The sequence below is a fragment of the Etheostoma spectabile genome, chromosome 6, assembly GCF_008692095.1.
Source record: "Etheostoma spectabile isolate EspeVRDwgs_2016 chromosome 6, UIUC_Espe_1.0, whole genome shotgun sequence".
In the NCBI taxonomy this organism is placed as follows: Eukaryota; Metazoa; Chordata; class Actinopteri; order Perciformes; family Percidae; genus Etheostoma; species Etheostoma spectabile.
The window spans coordinates 7,751,648-7,773,290 of record NC_045738.1 but is presented as its reverse complement, the minus strand read 5'-3'; the positions used below and the strand labels follow the sequence as shown (position 1 = coordinate 7,773,290).

The window sequence follows — 21,643 nt, the reverse complement described above, 5'->3', positions numbered from 1 at the left end:
TATAAATATATATAGATAACAGTAATTTGCTTATTGAACCAAACACATTTATATATACAGGTGCAAGTATTTATTTATTTTTTGTTGCACTCATACAAAATCATACAATTACACTACAAAAGAAACACTCTGTGCCATCATATTGAGTCTTTAAAACAGGTCAGAGGCTCCTGCTGTCTCCAGCGTATTTGAGCAGTCCAATATTTGTTACCCAGTGTTGTTAATACCAGGGTAACCACATGGTAGTGTGTGTGGTCAGCTGTTGGCTGTGCTCTCTGGCTCCGGAGATTGCAGGAACTCGTAGGGATCGTGAACCATTTCAGACTGGTCCCCAACGCCCAGATGTGATGGGCTCCCTGCAGATTAAAGATGATAGGGTTCTTACTTTTCCGTGGTAAGCAATGACATTTTTGCAGAAAAGTAGAAGTGTAACATTTAGTCGATATCTAGCAAACTGAGCAACAGTATTATAGATTGTTAGCAAAATAATGACAAGAACATGATGTTTAAATTCTAACTAAAAAGCATTAGCAGTGCTCCTTTCTGAGCACCTAGTTTTCTGGTCTTACTCTTTTTACAGATACCTAAGTGGTGCTGGTCCCTCTCTGAGGCATTAGAGAGGGAGGACAGGTTGGACGAGGGTCTGGAGCCGACTCGGTCCACCTGAGCCTCTTGGAACTCCTGCAGGAGTTTGTCTGCCTCGTCGAATTGCTGCTGGCTCTCATCGTTGCTTGGCTCTTTTTTCACTGTTTTACCTGATAAAGAAAGAGGGATGGTAAGATAATTGCAGGACTTTAAATGAACAAAACGTTAAAAAATTAAAATTAAAACGCACTATAAAAACCCTATCCTTTAAAGCAGAAAAGAGAGTGGGGCCACATATCCAACATTTCTGTAATGCATTTATCAAGTAGTTTGACTGTTGTGTGTGTTTCATAATGAAGAAAACCCTCTGCCTGGGAGTTTTAATAGGATTCAGGTGATTACACGGCTAAACCCGGACTCCACACATCTTACTCTCGTTAAGCTTACTGCGAGAGTTAAAATACACCTGTTAAACCTATTAACCTATTAACCTTTTTTTATTATATTAATATGAGTTCCCTCAGCCTGTCTACGGTCCCCCAGTGGCTAGAAATGGCAATAGGTTTAAGCCCTGGGTATCCTGCTCTGCCTTCGAGAAAATGAAAGCTCAGCTGGGCCGATCTGGAATCTGGTTACCTCCCCTTTCTCTGTTTTGCCCAACCTGAGAATTTGGCCCACCCATAAGAGAGAGACATTGTGGCTTTCAAACGAGCAAAGTGGCAGTTGGTCAAGGCCACACCCCCAACCTCCACCTTGCCCCCCCCCCTCTTCCTCAACAGCTATAGACTCAGAAATGGCACATACTAAAGAAAGCTCATTGTGGGACTGGCTCTAGTGGCTGTAATTCTGCACCAACGATTCATTTTGGGAAGGATACTTCAGATATGGTATAAGGGGACCACTAAGGTCTATAAAAGCAACCAAAGAGCACCATGTCATGGGACCTTTAAATTAGTTTATGGCTAGATTATTGGTGTACATGTAAATGCTGCCGCTAAGAGCATTAATGGGATTGATTACCTAATGAGTTCAGCATGGATATGTCCAAAGACATATCAGGATAGTTCTTCAATGACATGAAGTCCAGGACTGACCCGCTCTCTCCCAGGCCAGTGCCATCTGCCATCTGAACAAAAATGCAAAGCTTCAATGAGACAGTTGGGCAACAATTTAAATGCACCATCACTCTTAAACAAACAACAGCATACCTGCATGTCACAGATGTTGGATTTGGTTTCATCGGGTTTTAGGGGGATGTTTCTTCTCTGAAATGTAAAATAAGCATCATACACATAATAGGCCAGAGACCAGTAGGTCTGCAGTAGAACTGGTCAATGAGACAGAGAGAACAATGGAAGTAATGTGGTCATATATTGCTGTATATTAGGTCAGATACCTGTCGGATTTGACTGACAGCTTTAGTGTGATCGTCTGCCGTCATCTTGTCCAGAAGCCTGTCGACCCAGCGCTTTGTGACACCTCCGCAGCCCTTGACAAACTCCTGTATGCTTAGGGTGAAAGTGAACCCATGACAAGCTTAAAAACGGGGACACATTTCTCTAGATTGTTTCAAATTCAAAGTTTAACCAATGACAGAAAAGTCCCCTTACCTCAGGGCACATTGCACCCCTGTGTCATCACCATAGGCTGAATAGAGCGTGTCCACCTCATCAGGTAGCAGGTCTGGGAAGACGGAGTTCTTCTGAAGGGTCTGAATGTTGTAGGCACTGCTCAGAAACGTTACTACACAGAGCAAGAAAAAAACAAAAACAATCTGGTATAAGTCATAGACGTAGTGGCAATCTTTTGTAATTGATATTAATTTTACTACAACAACTAATATAAATTAAATCAACAAAAGTGCATGTTAATGCCATACCTTTGTGTCTCCTGTCATCTTTGAAACCCAAGGTTGTCAAGCCAGGCAGAAGTTTATTTGACAGAGAACTCAGGTCCACTTTATGAGTCTCCTCTTCTGACAAAAAATAATTAAGAATAAATATACTAATGTGGTGCGGATCTTGCGTTAACGTAGGGTTTTGAAAGACTAACACGGTGATAACAAACCTTCTGCATCAGGATCAAGCTGATTTACAACCGTATATAGAAGAGAACTGTCTGGTTCTTTACGCAAGTAGCCCATCTGAAAACACAGAACAGAGAAAATATATTGTCACTACAAACTATAGTGAAGAAGTAACTCCTTGAAGAGTGGAAGCCTTACTACCACTATATATTGTTATGTCATCAAATATAGCTATAGTGGGTAGAAACAGCATGTAGAAAGAGAAATAAATACACAATAAGTAAAAAAGAAAACCTTAGAGTTGGGCATGTATCTGTTGATCCGATCCCGAGCTTCATCTGCAGAATGCTCTACGAGTGCCAGGACATGCTCCTCTGCTGTACTGTCAGTCAAGCTGCAAGCGTTTCCCTCTGGTTCAAACAGGTAACTGAGACAACAGAAGTGACAGCGTTTCCACATTATTATACTGACAGGGTGCTGAGTCACAGAACATCAAATGCACAGGAGAAACTGGCCTTTCTGACTACATTTGAAGTGCAAAGCTTTTGGGCTTTTTCCATTTTCTTTATTGTGTTACATATCTTTTTTGTGCATGTTGTAGGTTTACAAAGTGAAAAAGCCCAAAGTCCACCCCAAAGGGAGTTACAATCTCCCACAGAAAACACTGTTCACAAACTTCTTCAAACAGCTCTATTGTAGTCCAGCCTTTACTTCCGTGACGAACGTGCGTCATTTTCTAACACACTACAATGCTCGCCTAGATGCTAGATGATAGATAGATAGATAGATAGATATTTATTGATCCCAAAAAAATGGGAAATTACAGTGTTACAGCAGCACACAAAATATACATACATACAATATACATGAAATAATTATAATTATAATAACAAAATATAAGAATAAAAATATAAGAATGTAAGAACAAATATTTAAGTATATACAAGATGGGAAAAAACAAAACAAAAATGTGCAGCTTTTGTAAATATGACCCAGTCGTGCCGGTTGCCCTTATTGTAGTATTGTGTGTCTCAGAGTCTCATCTACCCCCTAGCTAGCGAGGGACGTCCTCATACTCTGCTTGTTAATGGCTGGCAGTGCTTACCTAGCTACTGCAAATGTGCAACTCCCAACAAAGGTTAAACAGAAGAGACATGCCTCACTCTGTAGCTAAAAAAGAGAGCTCAATACACAGGGGGATAAGACGAGTTGCAGCAATGTGTAGTACGACAAAAATATTGTGTTGTTTTTTTAAATTAAACCATGTAAACCTATTCTGGTACAACCTCTAAATACAATTATGTACCTGTAAATGAGCATACCAGAGAACTTGAACTCCCTACATGTCACATCTAATCTAGATATTACAAATAAGAAATACCTAATGACTTCCTTCATGTCTGGTTGTTTCTTGGACTTCTTAGCTGATTCCACTGGACTGGGGATTGTCTCTGGAGGAGGTATATCAGCTGCAAGGTCTTCATCTCCTAAAATGGCTGCTTGTTGGGTGTAGTCCATGTCCTGCATGAAAGACATGCTGCGTTTCAGAGCCAACAGCCGCTCCTGTACACAGGGCACAGGGAAAAAGGGGCAACAATTAACGTCCACTGCTTATCTGGAAATATATAAGAGAGGAAATGGAATATCAAAGGACAGTAGAACCTTGTTGATGATTACAGTGATGTGAATTTCTAATGCTATTCGGTGACAATCTTTGGACTTGCTCAATTGGTATTCACATAGTGAATAGCTCCCTGTATTGGTTTAAGTTGTTTGTGTGTGTGTGTGTGTGTGTGTGTGTGTGAGTGTAGGGCTCCTACTGCTGAGCTGCCGGAAAGTAGAACATGTCATGGTGCTTTGAATATATTCCATTATTAACTGTATATGGAGTACTGCCATAATTTGACTCTAGGTGACATCATTGGAGTAGTCTGTCTGTCTGCTTCTCAATGTATTCAAATTTACATTTTCCATTATAATTTATGGAAATATATTTTAAGGTAGATAGTAGCTGTTTTACAGCAGTCCCTGGTTTACATGTTCAAATATTACACTAACAATTCAATCTAATCCATTTAAGTTAAAGTCGGAATACCTATCTGTAGTGAAACAGTACGTAAAAAATAAAAGATGAAACAAAGGAAAAGTGAAGCACTAACATAAGTCTCTTACTAAATGACTTTTCAAGGAAGCTAAACCACAAGACAGCAAACATGGACAAAGTTGGTGTCACAGTAAAACATAGTATAAAAAATGTGTTTATCTTTGGTCCATTTGACCCCATTACCTTGCTCATCATCTTAAATCCTGTGTGGAGCAGTTTCTTGGCAGCCTTGTAATAGACAGTCTCTGGTCGGTTGTACACCATGGCATTGTCACACATTAATTTAAAGTCCGCCTGAAGGCAAAGAAAGGGTTCAAACAGGTATGAAGACAAACTTTATAATACTCTCAAAAAGACATTCTTATTCAGCATCCAAACTCTCTATTTGTGTTGAATAGTATCCTCACCTTGAATTCTGTAACAGTATTGTAGTCATTGTTTCTAATCTTGTCTTTCATGGTGCTGAAGTCCATGGGATGCTTGATGATCATTGAGTAACCAGGGGCAATCGCATCTGTTACTGGAAATGAGAAGAATCCATGGGGGTCTTTCCTGGAAAGACAAGTGATGCATAGTATTATTCAGTAGAGCACCAGCCTTTAGATTTGTTTAGACTTGTCTTTTCTTTGCTCTGATTATGCCAGTGCTTGTTTTTGTAATTGAATTTACGTTTGATCTGATGTTGTCCTCGTGTCGATAGCAATCTATGGCTAACACATCAGCAAGGTCACGTACAACTTTTCTCTGGTTATTTAATGTTGATTAATGTCTGTCAATTTGGCCGTAGGACATGCTGTATTCAAGGGTGAATTTTGAACTTAAGAGTGGTATAAGTTAAAAATTCAGTGTGTCCAAAAATGGAAAGGTTTATCTTTTGGGGAGTATGAGCCCCAAAATATCATGGAAATATGCCAATTCATTTATGATATTTTTTGTGTACATGTGGTAGATGGTGATAGAGGGAAAAGGGGTTAACCAAAAATCTCAGGACCCATCTTCAGGGACTAGTACCAGTCTTAACCCTTTAGTCTTTATGCTTCTTCTAGTTAAAAAGCCTTCAGGAGTAGCGCTGTGGCATTAGAAGGACAGAAGGTCAACATTACAGGTGGATGCAGCAATTAGACTGAATTAGTGTTCCTCACCTCTGCAACTGCCTCAGAAAGTGTTCTAGCAGTTGTTGACGAGGAGTGGATTCACTCTCTGCATTGAGCAAAAATAAATAAATAAGGATATGCATTAACACATTTACAAGCAAATAGTTTCTCAAACAAAGTGTAATGTTCGCTTGTCAAACGTTTTTTGATATTGCCCTCTTGGACAGGCATTTTTACCCTGTTGTGTCCTACATGCTCGGACCGGCCTGTCTCCTTGCTGTTCTAAATCCAACTTCCCACTGGAGTGAAACTCATCCTCTTCAGGATCTAGCTCAAACTCTCTCTCTCTCTCTCTCTTCTTTTTCTTCTCTTCCGGCTGATGAGATACGATCATGATGTGAGTAACTCGTCAGTGAAATCATTAAAATGCAGTGGTCACATTCTCAGGGTTAAATTAGGATTACTCACCTCTAATCCAATACTTAAACTTTTTGGTAATGTGAAAGGTTCAACAGGCACACCAACGCTTGCAGCAGTAGAGGCTGTTGCCTCTAATTCATTCTGCTCTCGCTCTCTTTTCTTCCTCTTTTCTTCCTATTAGATGGGATGAAAGTAGGGCTGCACAATTAATCGCAATTTTATCAAAATCGCAACATAAATTAGTGCAATATCCAAATCGCAGGGGGTGCAATATTTGTTAAAGGCCAAATATGGGTCAAACCATTAAAAAAATAAAGTATTGTGGTGTTGCAGACATTCCAGCCTGCAAATCGTGTCCTACAGACTAAAGAAAATATCTTTGTTTGGTAGAGATCCTCGAAAAAAAAAAGAAAATGACAAATATTTATCAATGAAAATGAGAATAATGATACAACGATCATTCCCTGCAATATCGTGAATCATATCACAATTGCAATATCAGTCAAAATAATCACAATAAATAATCACAATTAGATATTTTTCTAATATCGTGCAGCCCTAGATGAAAGACAAGTTTTAACTTATGTAGGCACAAAACACATGCATAAGGTACGTGTGTGTGTAAACTAACCTTCCGCCGTCTTCTCTCATCATCATCCACATACTTGTCTTTATCCTTTTCAGACTTCTTCTTCTTCTTCTTCTTTTTCTCTTTATGGCGTTCTCGTTCATGATCTGATCTGTCATCGTAGTAGCTAGAGTCATGGCCCGAACCAGAGAGCTCTGTCACTTCACTTCCTCCAACTTTGAGCACAAGTTTCAGGGGCTTCTCAAGTGCCTTGTCCTCATAGTCTACAACCAAAACAGACAAGATGAAGACGATAGGTAAGACAGGTGTCATGGCACAAGGTGAAAGGCTGTGGGAGGAGTAGGTGAAGTTAGTATTGAAGAAATACTTTAAGTTTTGTCTGCTATTACTTTAGGCGGCAAATATGTTAAGACATAATGCTATGTAAATAATAAACTGCAGCTTCTCTGTCTGTAGAAAACCGTCTACTGTATGTTGTAACAGGGTTGTACTGCAGTCTACTGTGTTGGAGGGAATCCATTGCTGGTGATCTGGCTTAGCTGGTTATGTAATACTTACTGATCAACAAATATCTAAAGTAACTTGCTGTCTTAACTTACTAGCACAACCAACAACAAATAACTACAAAAACAGATTAATTTAGGATTATAGCAGGGCATTATATCAGAGAGATGTGGGAGGTGTACCATATTGGTATGATTGATTGATATGTTGAGTATACAAAAAACAACAAACATAAAAACATCCTTGGATGCTTATCTTAAAACCCAGAGTTGCAGTGTTCCTGAAAGCAATCCTATAGCTAACGTTACTAAACTCCAAAGGTGCCTTTGTTATAGACTCCTCTACTGACTCTGATTGATGTAGATTGGGAGATCGTTTCACATGGCTAGCTAGCTATGTCTAACCTTAACCCGCTGTGCTATTTTTCCTTGAGACTATATATATGAGTAGATTTTTTTTTACAAATCTGCTGCCTTTTCATTTAAGCTAGCCAGCTAAGCTAGCTAACATAACGCTAGCTGGAACAAAAGCGGTGCGGTAACTAACTAATAGAAATATAATACCATCAACTGTTCTCCACTCCGGTTTATGTTTCTTGTGTTTTTTCCCCATATCTTCCTACTTATATCCAAAGACTTGTGTTTATTCCAATTATGTTGCAACTGGTCGCTGGAGCAGCACTAGCTACTTGCGACAAATCGTTGCCACTATGGTTGCAACAAGAAAGCTAAGGGCACGCGGAAGTGATACCACAAAACAAACGATGTGCTTCCGGTGTAACAAATCAGCGCGCTAAATTCGAGCGACTTTCGGCTTTCTGACAGCACAGCGGACCGTCGAAAGTTACTTGGTAACCAGAACTGTGGTTGATGCAAGTTATCAGATTGACAACGTAAATGGTGTAAGATATGGTTCCAGTTTTGTCGATGTAGCAGAGTGTTTACCTTAACTATTTGACGGATGCTAACGTTAGCCAGCTTTTGTTAGCTAGCTACATCATCGCGTAATAACCTTAATATTAGCCAACGACATGTCAACGTTATTTTTGGTTAGGAAAAACGTATCCATTAAGTACAAGACTAAAGAATACCGTCCTGTTAACTACTGTATCTGAGGAATATAATGTCCACAGTTTCACAGGGATGGACGGTGACAGAATGGAGGTGGGAAACCAGAAACAAAACATCCATGTGGAGGTACATGTTAAATCTCACAGGTGGGTTCGCTGAGTGAGTAGTTTAAAACATGTCAGTCAGTACGTGTATGGAGTCCAGATGAAACCACAGATCCTACCATGAATATAGAAAGAAAGATACACGCATGCACATTCTCAAAATGAATTTTTACTTACCACAACCTTTTTAAAGCACTATGCAAAATTATGATTTGGGCATCTGTGCCAGACGACCCTTTAACAACAGAATAAAGTCACAATTTACCCAACAATAACATACATCAGGACATCCCTGAAATTACCAATATTCATTCATTTTGGTATAATGGTATGAGCTATGACAGGTGGGTAAATGATCAGTTATTTTACTTTGTCCATTTGTGTGTGTGTATATCAGCACAGCTAAACTGTCTGAAGTGAGGATACATATTCTGGCTTTGCTGAATCGCCACAGCATGGTTTTTGGAAACTACAGATGGACAGAGTTTGATGAAGACTTTCTGCAGAAACATGTGGAATCTGTAGCTATAGTTGATCTTGAAGAACTGGTAACCCAGGTCTGTTATTTTGGTTTAATTTGAATATTTTCCATCAATGAGATAATTCTTTTTCATAATGAAATAATATTGCTTTGCAGTTGTTTATTCTTTTTCCATGACCCCCCCCCCCCAGCCCCTTGATTTAAACAGCTGCTCTGTCTCCGTTCACATCTTTACTCTAAATGAGGATGGACCCAGCACGCTCAGTTTGGAGGAGGATGAGGAGCTTTCAGCAGCCAATCACTGGTTGCTGCCAGCAGGTAACATTGGACATTGTGGAGAATAGTCCACTTTACTACAATTTCTTGTTACTTATTGGCCTACATATATACACACTGGTATATCTTGAATAAGTAATTAAAAAAATAAATATCGTCTGATTTATTGGTTTAGTTCTAATATGAATGGTCACTGGGAAAATAGATTATGCGGCATGAGTGGTTTAATACGTTTATGTAAATGTTGTGTTACTTTTTTGCTGTAAAAACCTAAAATTCATTGGAATCCATCCTGACCTATGTGAATCCAACTGGACCGAAGACTCCTTGTCTCATAATCACGTTTTACTCTTACAAGGGATATATATATCATAATCAAAAGAGATAAATGCTGTGTCAATGTAAAGACAAAATAATGATAAATCAATAATGAGTCTTTTTATTTTTCATTATTATCTATTAGCTCTGGCTCATTACAATTTCATCCTTCCTGTAAAGTGCCTCACTTTTTGTTTAACAGCTGAATTCAATGGGATTTGGGAGAGTCTGGTATATGACAGTGGAGTCAAAACCCAGGTAAAAAACATTGAGACATAAGATTAAATTATTATGTAACATTTTCACTTTTCAAAGCTGGACAACACATTATTTTCATTTTACTTCAGCTCCTGGATTACGTCACAACAACAATTTACTTCTCAGACAAAAATGTCAACAGCAACCTGATTTCCTGGAACCGTGTTGTGCTGCTTCATGGTAAAAAAAAAGGAATCACAGTCATTTTAATTGCTTGAGGTTGTGAGATATAGATGGCCTTTATTGTCATTGTACATGGAATAATCCTAGAAATGTGATCGTGCCAACATTCAGGACCCCCGGGCACAGGGAAAACGTCACTGTGCAAAGCTCTTGCTCAGAAGCTGTCAATCAGGCTGTCAAATCGGTAAGACGATCCTCATTTCATTGAAACCGCTTTAGCAGTAAACACCTGTTCTTTTCATTTCAAACACTCCTTTCCCCGCAGGTATTCTTATGGGCAATTTGTTGAGATAAACAGCCACAGCTTGTTCTCAAAGTGGTTCTCAGAGGTACACCTGGCTCCTTTTTATCCATAATTTAATTGGAGGATGTTCTAAATGGAACCGAATTATTTTTGTCGTGCCTCTTTGTTACAGAGCGGTAAGCTGGTCACGAAGATGTTTCAAAAGATCCAACAACTGATTGAAGACAAAGATGCTCTTGTGTTTGTCCTGATCGATGAGGTGAAAATCAACTTATCGGAAATTTACTTGTTATTGAACTCTGTTATCTGAGCCAAGAAAATCCATTAATTATTGAGTACATTCCTTCGCTGATTTGCTTCCAGATTCACTGATATAAAACAGAAGGCCGTTTTGTGCGCTCGTTGTACCTAGTTATGTCATGGTCAGGAGTGTCTTTGCTGCGACTCAGGCTGCTTCTTTTGTGAAATATTTTTTATGGTGGGTAGGTGGAGAGTCTGACAGCAGCTAGGAGTGCCTGCCAGGCAGGAACAGAGCCCTCTGACGCCATCCGAGTGGTCAACTCCGTTCTCACTCAACTGGACCAGATCAAACAGTAAGGAAGTTATTATTCAGTGCTTCCTTTAGGATGTAGTGCTTTCTTTTTTTTTAAGCTGTGACAAAAAAAAAAAAATTATTCACACAATGAGACATATTTTCAGTTGCGATAGAACTTTATTTGATTTTAGCTATAGGGTGGTTAACATCTATAACAGGTCTACAAAATTAATTTTAAAAGAAATTCTTCATAGGGAAAACAAAAATTAAATGACTACATCCAGAGACTATTTCCAGTAAATATTATATTACTGTTAGTGAGGCCTAGAAAAGGACTGTATTTTAAACTTCACTGTATCTAATTCTGGTTTCCAACTTCGCCCCAGGTCTGTCTTTTAAAACACGGACGGTGACAACTTCTCTTTTTTGATGCTTTATTAAGATAAAGCTACAGTACAAGTGTGTGTGTGTGTGTGTGTGTGTGTGTGTGTGTGTGTGTGTGTGTGTGTGTGTGTGTGTGTGTGTGTGTGTGTGTGTGTGTGTGTGTGTGTGTGTGTGTGTGTGTGTGTGTGTGTGTGTGTGTGTGTGTGTGTGTGTGTGTGTGTGTGTGTGTGTGTGTGTGTGTGTGGTTCTGCAAAGAAATAAATAGCTTTGTAAAGGCTACCATACACAATGTGTAGGAAATTTTTTTATATATATATATATAGCAAATGATAATCATGAACCCACTATTAATTACATCATGCACTCTAACAATCACTGCTGATAGACTGCTTTTTGTACAGCTGTATTTCTGATAGCGTAGCGGCAGACATTTAGCTGTGGCGGCCTGCCATGGCAAAACAAAATAAAGGGAAACGCTGTTATTATTATGGCATATGACACCAGAAGCCTTAGTTTTGCATTCTTACAGTCACTCTTCATTACTGTCTTCACTGGAGAATCCTTGCATCAGTCTTTTCTTTTGTCCTACTTACACAAGTTTGGTGTCGGTATTTCAGACATTCCAACGTCGTGATCTTGACGACCTCTAATGTGACAGAAAAGATAGACTTGGCGTTTGTGGACAGAGCTGACATCAAGCAGTACATTGGACCTCCATCTGTGAAGGGCATCTACAACATCTACCTCTCCTGCCTCGAGGAGCTGATGAAGGTGACCAAACAATATAGCAAAACATCTTTTATTTGTAACCCAAAACAAGTCTCTTACTTCAATGTTCACACTTTGGGGCTTATCTTATGTTAGCCATAAGGGGCTAGGCTAAGCAGTTAGAGCAGGTTGTCTACCAGTCAAAGGGTTTGTGGTTTGATCCCCAGCTTCTCCTGTCCACAATGGTAAAGTCAAAGTTGAGCAAGACACTAACCCCAAATCCTCTCAATGGTTAGGCCAGCACCTAAGGGTTATTCAATTTGATTGAACTGCAACAGCTTTTTACAAAACAGAAATCCAAACAACGATTCATAAAATATATTTAAGAACACTTCAACAATCAGACCGCACTGGATTCCAGAAAATTCTCAAAACTATTTGATATGTATTGAAACATAAAAGAATCTAACTGCTAATTTTATTCCTTTTTGTTTGCATTAAAGAAAATATTTGGACTCAATAAGTAACTTACTCACCAACTAAGATCTGTTTGTGTAATATGCAGTGCAAAATTAGCTTGACATTGTGTCTTAAATTCCTTTTTTTTTTTTCAATTTATAAGAGGCGTTTGGTTATAAGTGACCGCTTTTGGATAGACCTACAACTAGTCTGGATAATCGCGTTCTCTTTGGGAAATAATAACAAACTTGGAGCTAGCAAGCTACACGCTGTGCTTGTAAGATTTACAAAGAATATGTTTACGGCATTTATTTTCAAACTGGGACGTTTTGGGACCTATTGTTGGGGACTTGATCTGAACAAAATGCACTGGTAAGAGCAAATTGCGTTTTCCCATGTATTCAGCTAATTTCAATAGCTCACATTACAGCAGTATTACTTATTTCCCTCAGTAGCAATTTGTTCTTTTAATTAGAGAGCGTCTCTTCATGCCAGCACTTTCCTGTGTGAACCGTTAACTTCATTTTATATTTTATATGGTTTTTCTTTTGCCGGGTGCAAATGTTCACCAAAACAAGTTCCTTACGGAGATGATTTTGCAAAGCCACCGTCCGGAGCTTGGCGCCCCCACAACGATTTTGACGTTATTTGTTCAAAGAAATGCAAACAACCCAAAGCGTTGTTTTTTTTCTCCTATCCTGCAATGTGTGTGTGGCGGAGCCGGACCTTACTCTGCAGCTCTGTGGGGATAGGTCTGGAAATGGGAGACTAACCCTAAAACCAATCAGGGCAAGGACACATATAAACGGACTACTGAGCTGTAGTGGTGTAGCAATTCTTGTGCCAATATGTCTGTTGCTGTTTTTGCCATAAAAATTTGAAAATTGTACTTAAAAAATGCCTCAACGGCAGACCTCTTTACTAAGCTAGGTTTATGCTTGCTGTGGTGTCCCCTGCACAAGGGTGCTTGAGCCGAAAATTACGTCATCACATATTTTACACAAAGCTCGAAGGCTCCGCAAATTGTCAGTCATTGTCTAAAACCGGTACCACATGAGATAAATGGTTGTGATTGGGCCGGCCAGGGCCCGGTCTGCTGAAAATCAGTCTGAACGGGAAGGGAACCAGACGTTTCTGCCAGAGCAAATCAACCACAAGCTTGCAGATTTTTCTTCTTCCCAGGCTAGTGGAAAATATAAATTAAACATAAAGGATAATGATAATGTTTAACTTTATTATCAACATGCTTCTAAAACAGTCATAAGCAGCAACTTTACAAAAGCGACATTTTTAATTTATGTTAAGTTTAAATTTCTTATGTCTCTGCTTCATGATATGTGCAGTGCCAGATCATCTATCCCCGGCAGCAGCTATTTACCATGTTTGAGCTCGAGACGATGGGCTTTGCAAAGAGTGAGGTGTCTGAACACAGTCTGAACTTGAGGAACATCGCTCTGTGAGTACATCCTCCCATAATGCAATAGCACCCAAATCACACCGTCTCTGTGCTCGAGTTATAACATCAAGAGCCAGTGAGAACTTAAAAAACACAGGCTAAGGTAATGTTTTGTTTTTCTTTCCATTTCCAGAAAAAGCAAAGGGTTGAGTGGAAGAGCACTCAGGAAGTTACCATTTCTATCCCATGCACTGTTTTTAAAGGTAAGTATTTCTTTTGTTCTACAGAGTATAGGAAGAAAAGATCCGTACAGTTTTTTTAAATGACATTTGTTTGCCTGCAGACACCGACAGTGACTCTTGAGAGGTTTTTGGAGGCTATGGACAAAGCAGTGGATAAACAGACAGAGGAAAAAGCTAACCTGGTCAATGGTGTCTGAACTTATTACAGTGCCCAAAGGCTGACGCATGATTGTTCATGAGCTCTCAATCCCATGCCTCATATCTTTTTATGAAGCTTAATCCATTCATTTGGCAGCAATGTGTTAAATATATTGGCAAGTAACAGTGTTTATTTTTTTTAATACAAATACTATCTATAACATAAGTAATTATTCAGGTAATTCTGTTGGTGCTGCTAGCCTAAATACCAAGTTGGTTTAAGGCAGTTTGGTTTAAGATGGAGTACCCAATGCTTACATGTTTACTGTTTACTCTGTGTTAAAAACAACAACAGTGATATTTTTATGTAACATTCAGCTTTAACCTTCATTCAGCTTTTTTTGGTGGTTGGTAATGTTAAAAGGATAGTTCACATTTGAATTGACATTAGTTACTTTCCTTAATTGATATCACTGCATACACATTAGCTCAGTCTGTGGATTTTATTGGAAATATCCCATTTAGATGGCAATGTAAAAAATGTAACAAAAACGTTAAGTGGCTACATTTTTTTGCTGTTTATTTCTCGAACACAAATTGCCAGCCCGTTGAGATACTTACATCCACAGGATCTGTAGAATAAGCTAATGTTAATTTATGATACAAACTTATGTTAAATATGAACTGTCCCTTAAACATGCTGTTTTTTCATACACGCAGTGTTCATGTGTTATGTTTTAAAAAGGGATGTTCCTCATAGACCATCACTTAAAAAATGTCTGTCAGTTCTATATTTATGTTAACCACATATCTTCTTTAAACTTTCTGGATTCATGCATTTATTAGCCTACAACTTTATTTTGTATATCAAATTGTAATAAACAGTATTGTTTATATGTGTTGTTAAAATGTTGTAGCTGCATTATGGAGATTTTAAGAAAGCCTTTGGACCACCACTTGGTGGCGCACAGATTCTGTCATACGGTTGTAAATATGGAAAGACAAATTTAATATAGTGTACATTATTAGATATGTGATTAACACACTAAGGGCAGTCAATGGAAATGCCCACAGTAATAAAACCAGATTGCAATTGACCTTGAGTCTTTCTCATGTCGGTTATCTAAATAACTGGAAGTAAAAAGCTGATCCAGGTTTTACTTAGAGTGCAGTTATGCAGCTAACACAGTAGTCCTCCTTTGTGAAAACCGGCTCCTGCACGGGGCCAAGTGATATATGGTTGTGCCTCCTGACTGTGTGTGTTTTTGCGTAGCTGCCATCCGTTTGCCCTAAAAACAAAAATGTTGAAAGATGATTCAGTTATGAAATGTATCAGTTTACACAAACAGATAAATGGCTCTATTGTTGGTATGAACATGTTTTGCATTCTGAGAATGCTCTGCTTCTATGCATGTCAGCTGCCAGGTTCAGACAATGTGCCCTTTGTTGTTGAGCAACAGCTTTTTCACTCCACTTCAAAGGTGGATTCTGTATGCTGTTCCTAAATGTGAAAGGAAAGCAAACATTGGAGTTCATCTGTATTTACACGCTTCATTTCTGCTCAATCCTATCGCTGTAGAACTTAAAATGACCTTTCTTGGATGTTCTATGAAGCACGTTACACATGCAATTAGGGTGGATTTGAGTTTCGTTAAATCAAGCAAAAGATGTATACTCTAATCAAGACCTTCAAGGACAGGTTTTCCTTTAATGCCACTATCTTTTACACCTAAATGTTTGGCACCCCTCTATTTTTTTCTCAATGAAGTTTTTATGTGAGATGAATCACGTTAGGAAGCTATACTTTTCTCTAATCTGATCAATGATCACAAAGTCAGAAGGGAAGATAGAGACAGGGAGAGCTGTAGAAACAGGCATTGTAAATAAAACCATAATTGCTCTGTCTGGAGGCCTTTTTTCTTTTGACTGTAGCTGCTCCAAAGCCAGGCAGCTGTTAAAAGGCAATCAAGACGCAGTTTGGAAGAAAAGTCAAAAGCCTTATTGTTACAGGGTTTTAGCACTGTTTCAAGCAGATTGAAAACGTCAGTAAACTCCAAACAAAACAAGTCTGATGTTTATCCTCTCAACCGTTGTTCAGGTAGTACATGGCTGAAAGCAATGGAATATCACTGCATGTGCCAGTGGTGATTCACATAGGGAGGGAATTAACTTACACACATACTTAAAGGCATGTTAAGAAGAAACTGAACACAGCTGCACACAAAACAATGAAAACTCATTCTTCTGAGATTCTCTTGAGTTATAATATCCCATGATCTTTAAGATGATTTTGAAGTGCATTGATTGGCGCAAGTTTAGAAAATCCTTGCACTTTTGCCAGTATAATGATCCACATCCTTTGTGCAAATGTGTAATAAGAGCAAGCTGTTTCAGGGCTTCTCAATTCTTCATCTGCATGACAGCCTTTGATGATAAACCAGGACTTTTATCCAAGTGAGCAAAATAAAGACAACCTCAATTCTGTCCTGCCGTTCCCAGTCCAAAGTATCATGTCAGAAATGGAATGAACAGTTGTTGTTTCTGCTTGAGATTTTTGTTTTGCATCCCTTATGTATGTCATCCATTTAAGAGGAATGTTAGAGGGAAGGAGAGAAAAAGGATAAGGGAGCGATACCTTGTAAAGAGGCAGAATCCTGGGAGCCAGGGTGCATAAAGAAATGGTGATAATTAGGCACGGCAAGTAGATCAAAGAAAGCTGCCATCAATGAGCTATGCAAATGTCGGCTCATTCTGTCAGCCACAGACAGTGATCTGAGAGTCTTGTGTTTGAGATCTCAAATGGCAGACAAATTGACAGGAAGAAATTGCTGCACTCCACATTCATCAAGGTGAAACTGGGACACTATGATATAGTACCATTTTGACAAAAAATAGGATGTTCTTCCAGCAGAACAGAGAATGTGTCTTATGTTCCTCCAGCCAGAGCTGATTTGTTTTGGTAATAAAGGAAAAGGGTGAGTGCATGGGCTGTAATTTCTTAAACAGCTGTGAATGATCCACTGACACCTTATAACAGTGTAGGATTTGCTGACATGCAATGATCAAAGCAATGTCTCTCCTCATTATGAATATAATCTGCACAAGAGTGGAATATTTACAAAACACTAACATAACATTCATGTTTTCATACTGAGCTAAAGGTTGCCTTAGTATATGAATATTCATAACTCTTGGCATGTGTCCTGCAGCCAGGCCCTGTTTTAACGCCCTGCCAAAAGAAACAAACTATAAAACCTGCTGAAGAGCTTTTGATGTCTGGTGGTTAGAAGGCTACAGCATGTTCTCCTGGTTTTCTTTAATAAACAATAGTTTAACTTCAGCATATGTTATGCACACTCCTAAAACAAATAATGGGAAATATAATGGGGCATCTTATCAGTGTGTGGTTAGCACACAGACTGGTAGAATAATCATTTACTAAATAATAATGTTATTGCACCTTGTGCGTTTATCTCTGCACACCACAAAATCTGGGGAAACCTCCATTCTTTTACGAAACAAAATCATATTTGGGTTGAAAAAGTCCAGCATAAATTGTGTCACTGTAATTGTGGTTCACATGTGAGACAGATCTAACAACTTTAGTAATTGGCCTATTTAGCCTACCTAGTTTAATTGAGATAAACTCGTGATACAAATAGGCCTACAAACTAATGTGGCTGGTAAAATAATGAAATGATCTACTTTGAAATCCCTGAGCTGTTCGGAAAATCACACCAACGGAGGACGCGGTTTCTCATTCAACGACACATAAGCAGCCGAAGCAGCGTTCATTGCGTCAAACTAAACAAAATCTGTGACCGGAAATCAGTGAAAGTGCTTTTCAAAATACTGGTAGGCCTTTATTTATTTTTCCACTGTAAATCACATCACACTTGGGTGTTTATAGCTCATAAAGAGTGAGGATTTGCAAGGTTTTGGTGTAAACTAAAACCTTTGTTGTTGTTGTTGTTTGTAGGGTACTGTTCTTCAGACAAAGTTTTTCCACACATATTCCAGTTGCTTTGAATTAGGCGCCCCTCAAATCAAGGACAATAACGTTAGAGGGGAAAAGTCTGGAGCAAATCAACTGATTTATAATCCTTTAATATTATATTATTATACTTGCAGCATGATTTAAAGGCAAACAAACACTTTTACAAGCACTTATAAATGTTGAAAATCGCTGAGTGCACTCTATTCTTTCCCCCTCTAGACTTAACTTTAGCCTATGTGCAAAATTGTGTTCGTTTTTTGTTATCATTTCAGAGACTCTTTTAAGATCGAGTGAGTAATCAATTATTTAAAAACCTTAATTGGCACAAAAATGATTAATGCAACACTCATGAAATGAAGAAATGAAGGTAGAAATAATTAATTATAGTAAATTTAGAATTTAATGGATGTTGATCTAACATCCATTTCTGATTGAGTCAAGCTATTTAATTTGGAACCACTTTGTTTTTATTCCATAGCCTACATTGTTCTTAATGTGTTTAGGCTACTTGAAACACTGGTTGCAACATTTTCATCAACGTTGATATTTTGTTTGGTAAAAGCACTAACCGGAAGTACCATACATGCTCTGTTTATCTTGACACTCCGGGATCTCTGCCGTGTGCACAGCGCTTTCTACATTCAGTTGGACTGAAGGGAAGTCTAGAGACAGACAGCGAATGTTGCCTTCTCTCCTCCACTGATCATTTTTACAGATTGATCGTGTTTCTGCACACACACACACACACACACACACACACACACACACACACACACACACACACACACACACACACACACAACTGATGCTTTAATGATCACGAGACTTAATTACCTGCCTTTGGATGAAGTTGGAGTTTTCTTCTTGTAGAACAAACACAATGTGACCATGTTGAAGCAGACATCGGAGTACCTTTATTGATCCAGGGAAGAGTGATTTAAGAATGGGGAAACTTCAGTCAAAACATGGTAAGAAGTTTTTCAGCACTGATTGACACATTTTTACTTTGACCTATGCCGATTAAAGTCTTACAAAAACTAACAATGGTCTGTTTTGCATCCCTGTTTCTGATGATCTGAAGCGTGTAAGCGCAGAGAAAACCCTGAAGGTGAGAATAAACAGATTATTTTGTATAATGAAGCTTTATGAATTATGATATTCTCATATAGGCTGTAGGTTGAGCTTGAGATGTTTATCAGCTGATCGGTGTATTTTCTCCATGTCTCAGGAGACAGTTTTGTTGTGAACGCCTTCCTCCGGAGAGGGATGGAGGAATGTGAGAGGTACAGCGCGACGGATCACAAGCTGAAGAACATGCAGGTATCAGGCAATTTTGGCTTTAATTTCCTTTTCTTCTTAGTAATTAAAATTAAATTCGGATAATTGAAAAGATTGTACGGCTATTAAGGTTTTTTTCCTGTAATTTCTAAGACTGTGTGGAAACAAGCGTTAATACACCATTTACAAGAGCAGCCTAATACAAAACAATAGTAGGCTGTCCAATAGAAATCAAAGAAGCTCTCTAAATTAATTTTGGCAGAGAGGATTCTTTCATCTCGTTCTGTCTAATTGGTAAAATACTGACACTTACTCTTAGAATTAACCATGGCATTCCCTTTTTTACGCTGCATGTGTAACATTTATGTTCATTTTAGCATGAACATAATTCATTAGGCTATTGGAAAAGTGGTTCCAAAAATGTGTCTGTGTGTGCGTGCCTGTGCGTGTGTGTGTGTGTTTTGTTTTCTGATGTGATGAGCCTGTCAAGCACTTCAAAGTTGTTACATTCCCTCTTCTTGAAAGGTGAGCTGAGAACATCTTGACTTGAGGGGAAGGGAAACTGTATTCATAAAGTATGTGTGAAGACAGCAAGTTGAAGGTTGTTGTTGTTCTTTCTGTCATGTCTGGCTCCGGCACAGCACTGCAGCAGTTAGTCCCCTGCCAGCATCACTGGATGGGTTGTGACAGCCATGAGCCCCGTGTGTGAAGCTGCTTGGCAAAGCAAAACACACACACACACACACACACACTAGATGGAAATATAGTCCTTTCTCAGACTGAGAGATATAACGTTTGCTCTTGTGGCTGCTGGCATGATGACTCAGGGCAGTGTCTTTTTCCTCAATGCCTCCCATTCTAGTGCGGCTCCCAGTGGGCCCTCTGTGGCATAACATTACATCACTTCAATTAGCGTGCCGTTTTGAGGGGTATGAGAGTCCCGAGCTCTCAGAGAGAAAAGTTCACAGAGATACTGACAATGTGTGAGGTGGGTGGTTGTAATAGTGAAAGAGTTATGGATTGTATCAGGGCTATAAACCGCCCACTCATGGCAAATTAAAGAACTTTACTCGGCTTCGAGAAGTCTGAGTTCACACTCCCCTCAATGAAAACCACTAAAGGCATGCGCTTGGCTCTTATTAGTAGATGGGTCCCTCCCTCGCTTCTATCAAAGTCAGGCCCCTGATTTATTTTGGGTCATTAGCTGGTTATATTAGAGGCTCGTTCACAGACCAACTGGATAACCATAGGCGGCGGTTGAGGTGGAGGTTTGGGTAGGCTAATGTGGGAGGGAGTTAGATTCCATAGCCTAAGCCACATACACATGATCCATGGTAAGGACCTCTCTTCTTGCTTCGGATATAATCCGTAACGTTGCATGCTGACCTTATATGTTGATCTGACAGCTGTTTAGAGATTGCTGGATTAATGGCCATCTTGAAAAAAACAGGGATTTTCACTTCTGAACCAACTGGCACTGGGCTACACCTCTTCTCTTTTATAGCCTAATCAATAACGTCACACAGTCAAGGGCAACACATGTCAGCATTCAACACTTCTGCGTTACCCTTCACAATAAAAAGCTCTATGACCTATGAATATTTCCGAATATTGGTGTAACCATAACCGAGATTTGGGTGGGGATTGATGGCGTCTGGGCAGTGAGGGTGCATTCATTGTCTTTAAGTAATGTTGGAATTTTGCGGCAGACTTGGGAGGACCAGTTACGTTGAGTGCGTCTTGAGATGTCAGCATGTCTTTGGAAGTCCTCGTCTAAACTTAAGATATTATTATTGGTATTATAATATTAATATTAATGTAGGCCTACAGGGAGTATTTTTCCCAATGTGCACATAACAATACAGCTTACTTTCAGTTCAGAAAAATGAATAACCAACTTAAATCACGTGGCGATGTTGTCTATAGTGCTCCTCATGAGATGAGAAGTCTTTAAAGCTTTTTTGTTTTTAAATACTTTACATACAGAGTCAAACAATGTCTGAAGTTCACCATAAAACAAGTATGTGCTGGGAAGAAACTGAAGAAATCTGCCCTTGTGAATATGATATTTGCCCAAAAGACAAGAATTTTATCATATTTTCAACTTCCTTGCTGTTTGACTCTACATTCAAAAAAAGACCATACAGTCTGTTATAGGGACAGAATCAGAATCAGCTTTATTCGCCAGGTATGGTACACATACGAGGAATTTGTCTTTGGAGCATCACTGTGCTTACACATACAAAACAA

The 21,643-nt window shown here is 39.0% G+C and overlaps 3 protein-coding genes across 9 annotated transcripts in view; 2 read left to right on the top strand and 1 right to left on the bottom strand.

The window, feature by feature from the left end:
• Positions 1–54: 54 nt before the first annotated feature.
• brd9 (bromodomain containing 9) lies at positions 55–8,083 on the bottom strand. Of its 3 annotated transcripts, none has more exons than XM_032519100.1 (17): positions 7,886–8,083; positions 6,861–7,081; positions 6,278–6,403; positions 6,047–6,185; positions 5,858–5,915; positions 5,123–5,267; positions 4,899–5,009; positions 3,993–4,174; positions 2,906–3,038; positions 2,653–2,728; positions 2,465–2,557; positions 2,196–2,328; positions 1,982–2,093; positions 1,794–1,850; positions 1,606–1,711; positions 570–755; positions 55–356 (listed from the first exon to the last, which is right to left on the bottom strand). In XM_032519100.1, the coding sequence occupies exons 1-17, from the start codon at positions 7,932–7,934 to the stop codon at positions 256–258; spliced, it is 2,028 nt and encodes a 675-aa protein (XP_032374991.1). In that variant the 5' UTR covers positions 7,935–8,083; the 3' UTR covers positions 55–255. The 3 variants fall into 3 exon arrangements, with proteins under 3 accessions (XP_032374991.1, XP_032374990.1, XP_032374993.1); XM_032519099.1 differs by having other exon boundaries at positions 2,465–2,560; positions 7,886–8,082; XM_032519102.1 differs by having other exon boundaries at positions 585–755; positions 2,465–2,560; positions 7,886–8,082.
• A 1-nt stretch (position 8,084) lies between these two features.
• On the top strand, positions 8,085–15,013 carry trip13 (thyroid hormone receptor interactor 13). 4 transcript variants are annotated; one of them, XM_032519106.1, is made up of 14 exons: positions 8,085–8,172; positions 8,455–8,538; positions 8,894–9,053; positions 9,169–9,295; positions 9,774–9,829; positions 9,919–10,009; positions 10,124–10,196; positions 10,278–10,341; positions 10,429–10,515; positions 10,743–10,849; positions 11,793–11,946; positions 13,686–13,798; positions 13,932–14,001; positions 14,082–15,013. In XM_032519106.1, exons 2-14 carry the CDS (start codon positions 8,465–8,467, stop codon positions 14,175–14,177), a joined length of 1,272 nt encoding a protein of 423 aa, XP_032374997.1. In that variant the 5' UTR covers positions 8,085–8,172; positions 8,455–8,464; the 3' UTR covers positions 14,178–15,013. The 4 variants fall into 4 exon arrangements, with proteins under 4 accessions (XP_032374997.1, XP_032374994.1, XP_032374995.1 ...); XM_032519103.1 differs by having other exon boundaries at positions 8,087–8,223; XM_032519104.1 differs by having other exon boundaries at positions 8,099–8,228.
• A 3,747-nt stretch (positions 15,014–18,760) lies between these two features.
• The window catches only part of nkd2b (NKD inhibitor of WNT signaling pathway 2b), a gene marked incomplete at its 3' end in the record, with an annotated part of 26,721 nt that continues 23,838 nt past the window's right edge, over positions 18,761–21,643 (top strand). For both annotated transcript variants that reach the window (XM_032519340.1, XM_032519339.1), the window contains 3 exon segments: positions 18,761–19,083; positions 19,197–19,223; positions 19,344–19,435. In XM_032519340.1, coding sequence (XP_032375231.1) covers positions 19,059–19,083; positions 19,197–19,223; positions 19,344–19,435 — 144 coding nt within the window. In that variant the 5' untranslated portion in view covers positions 18,761–19,058.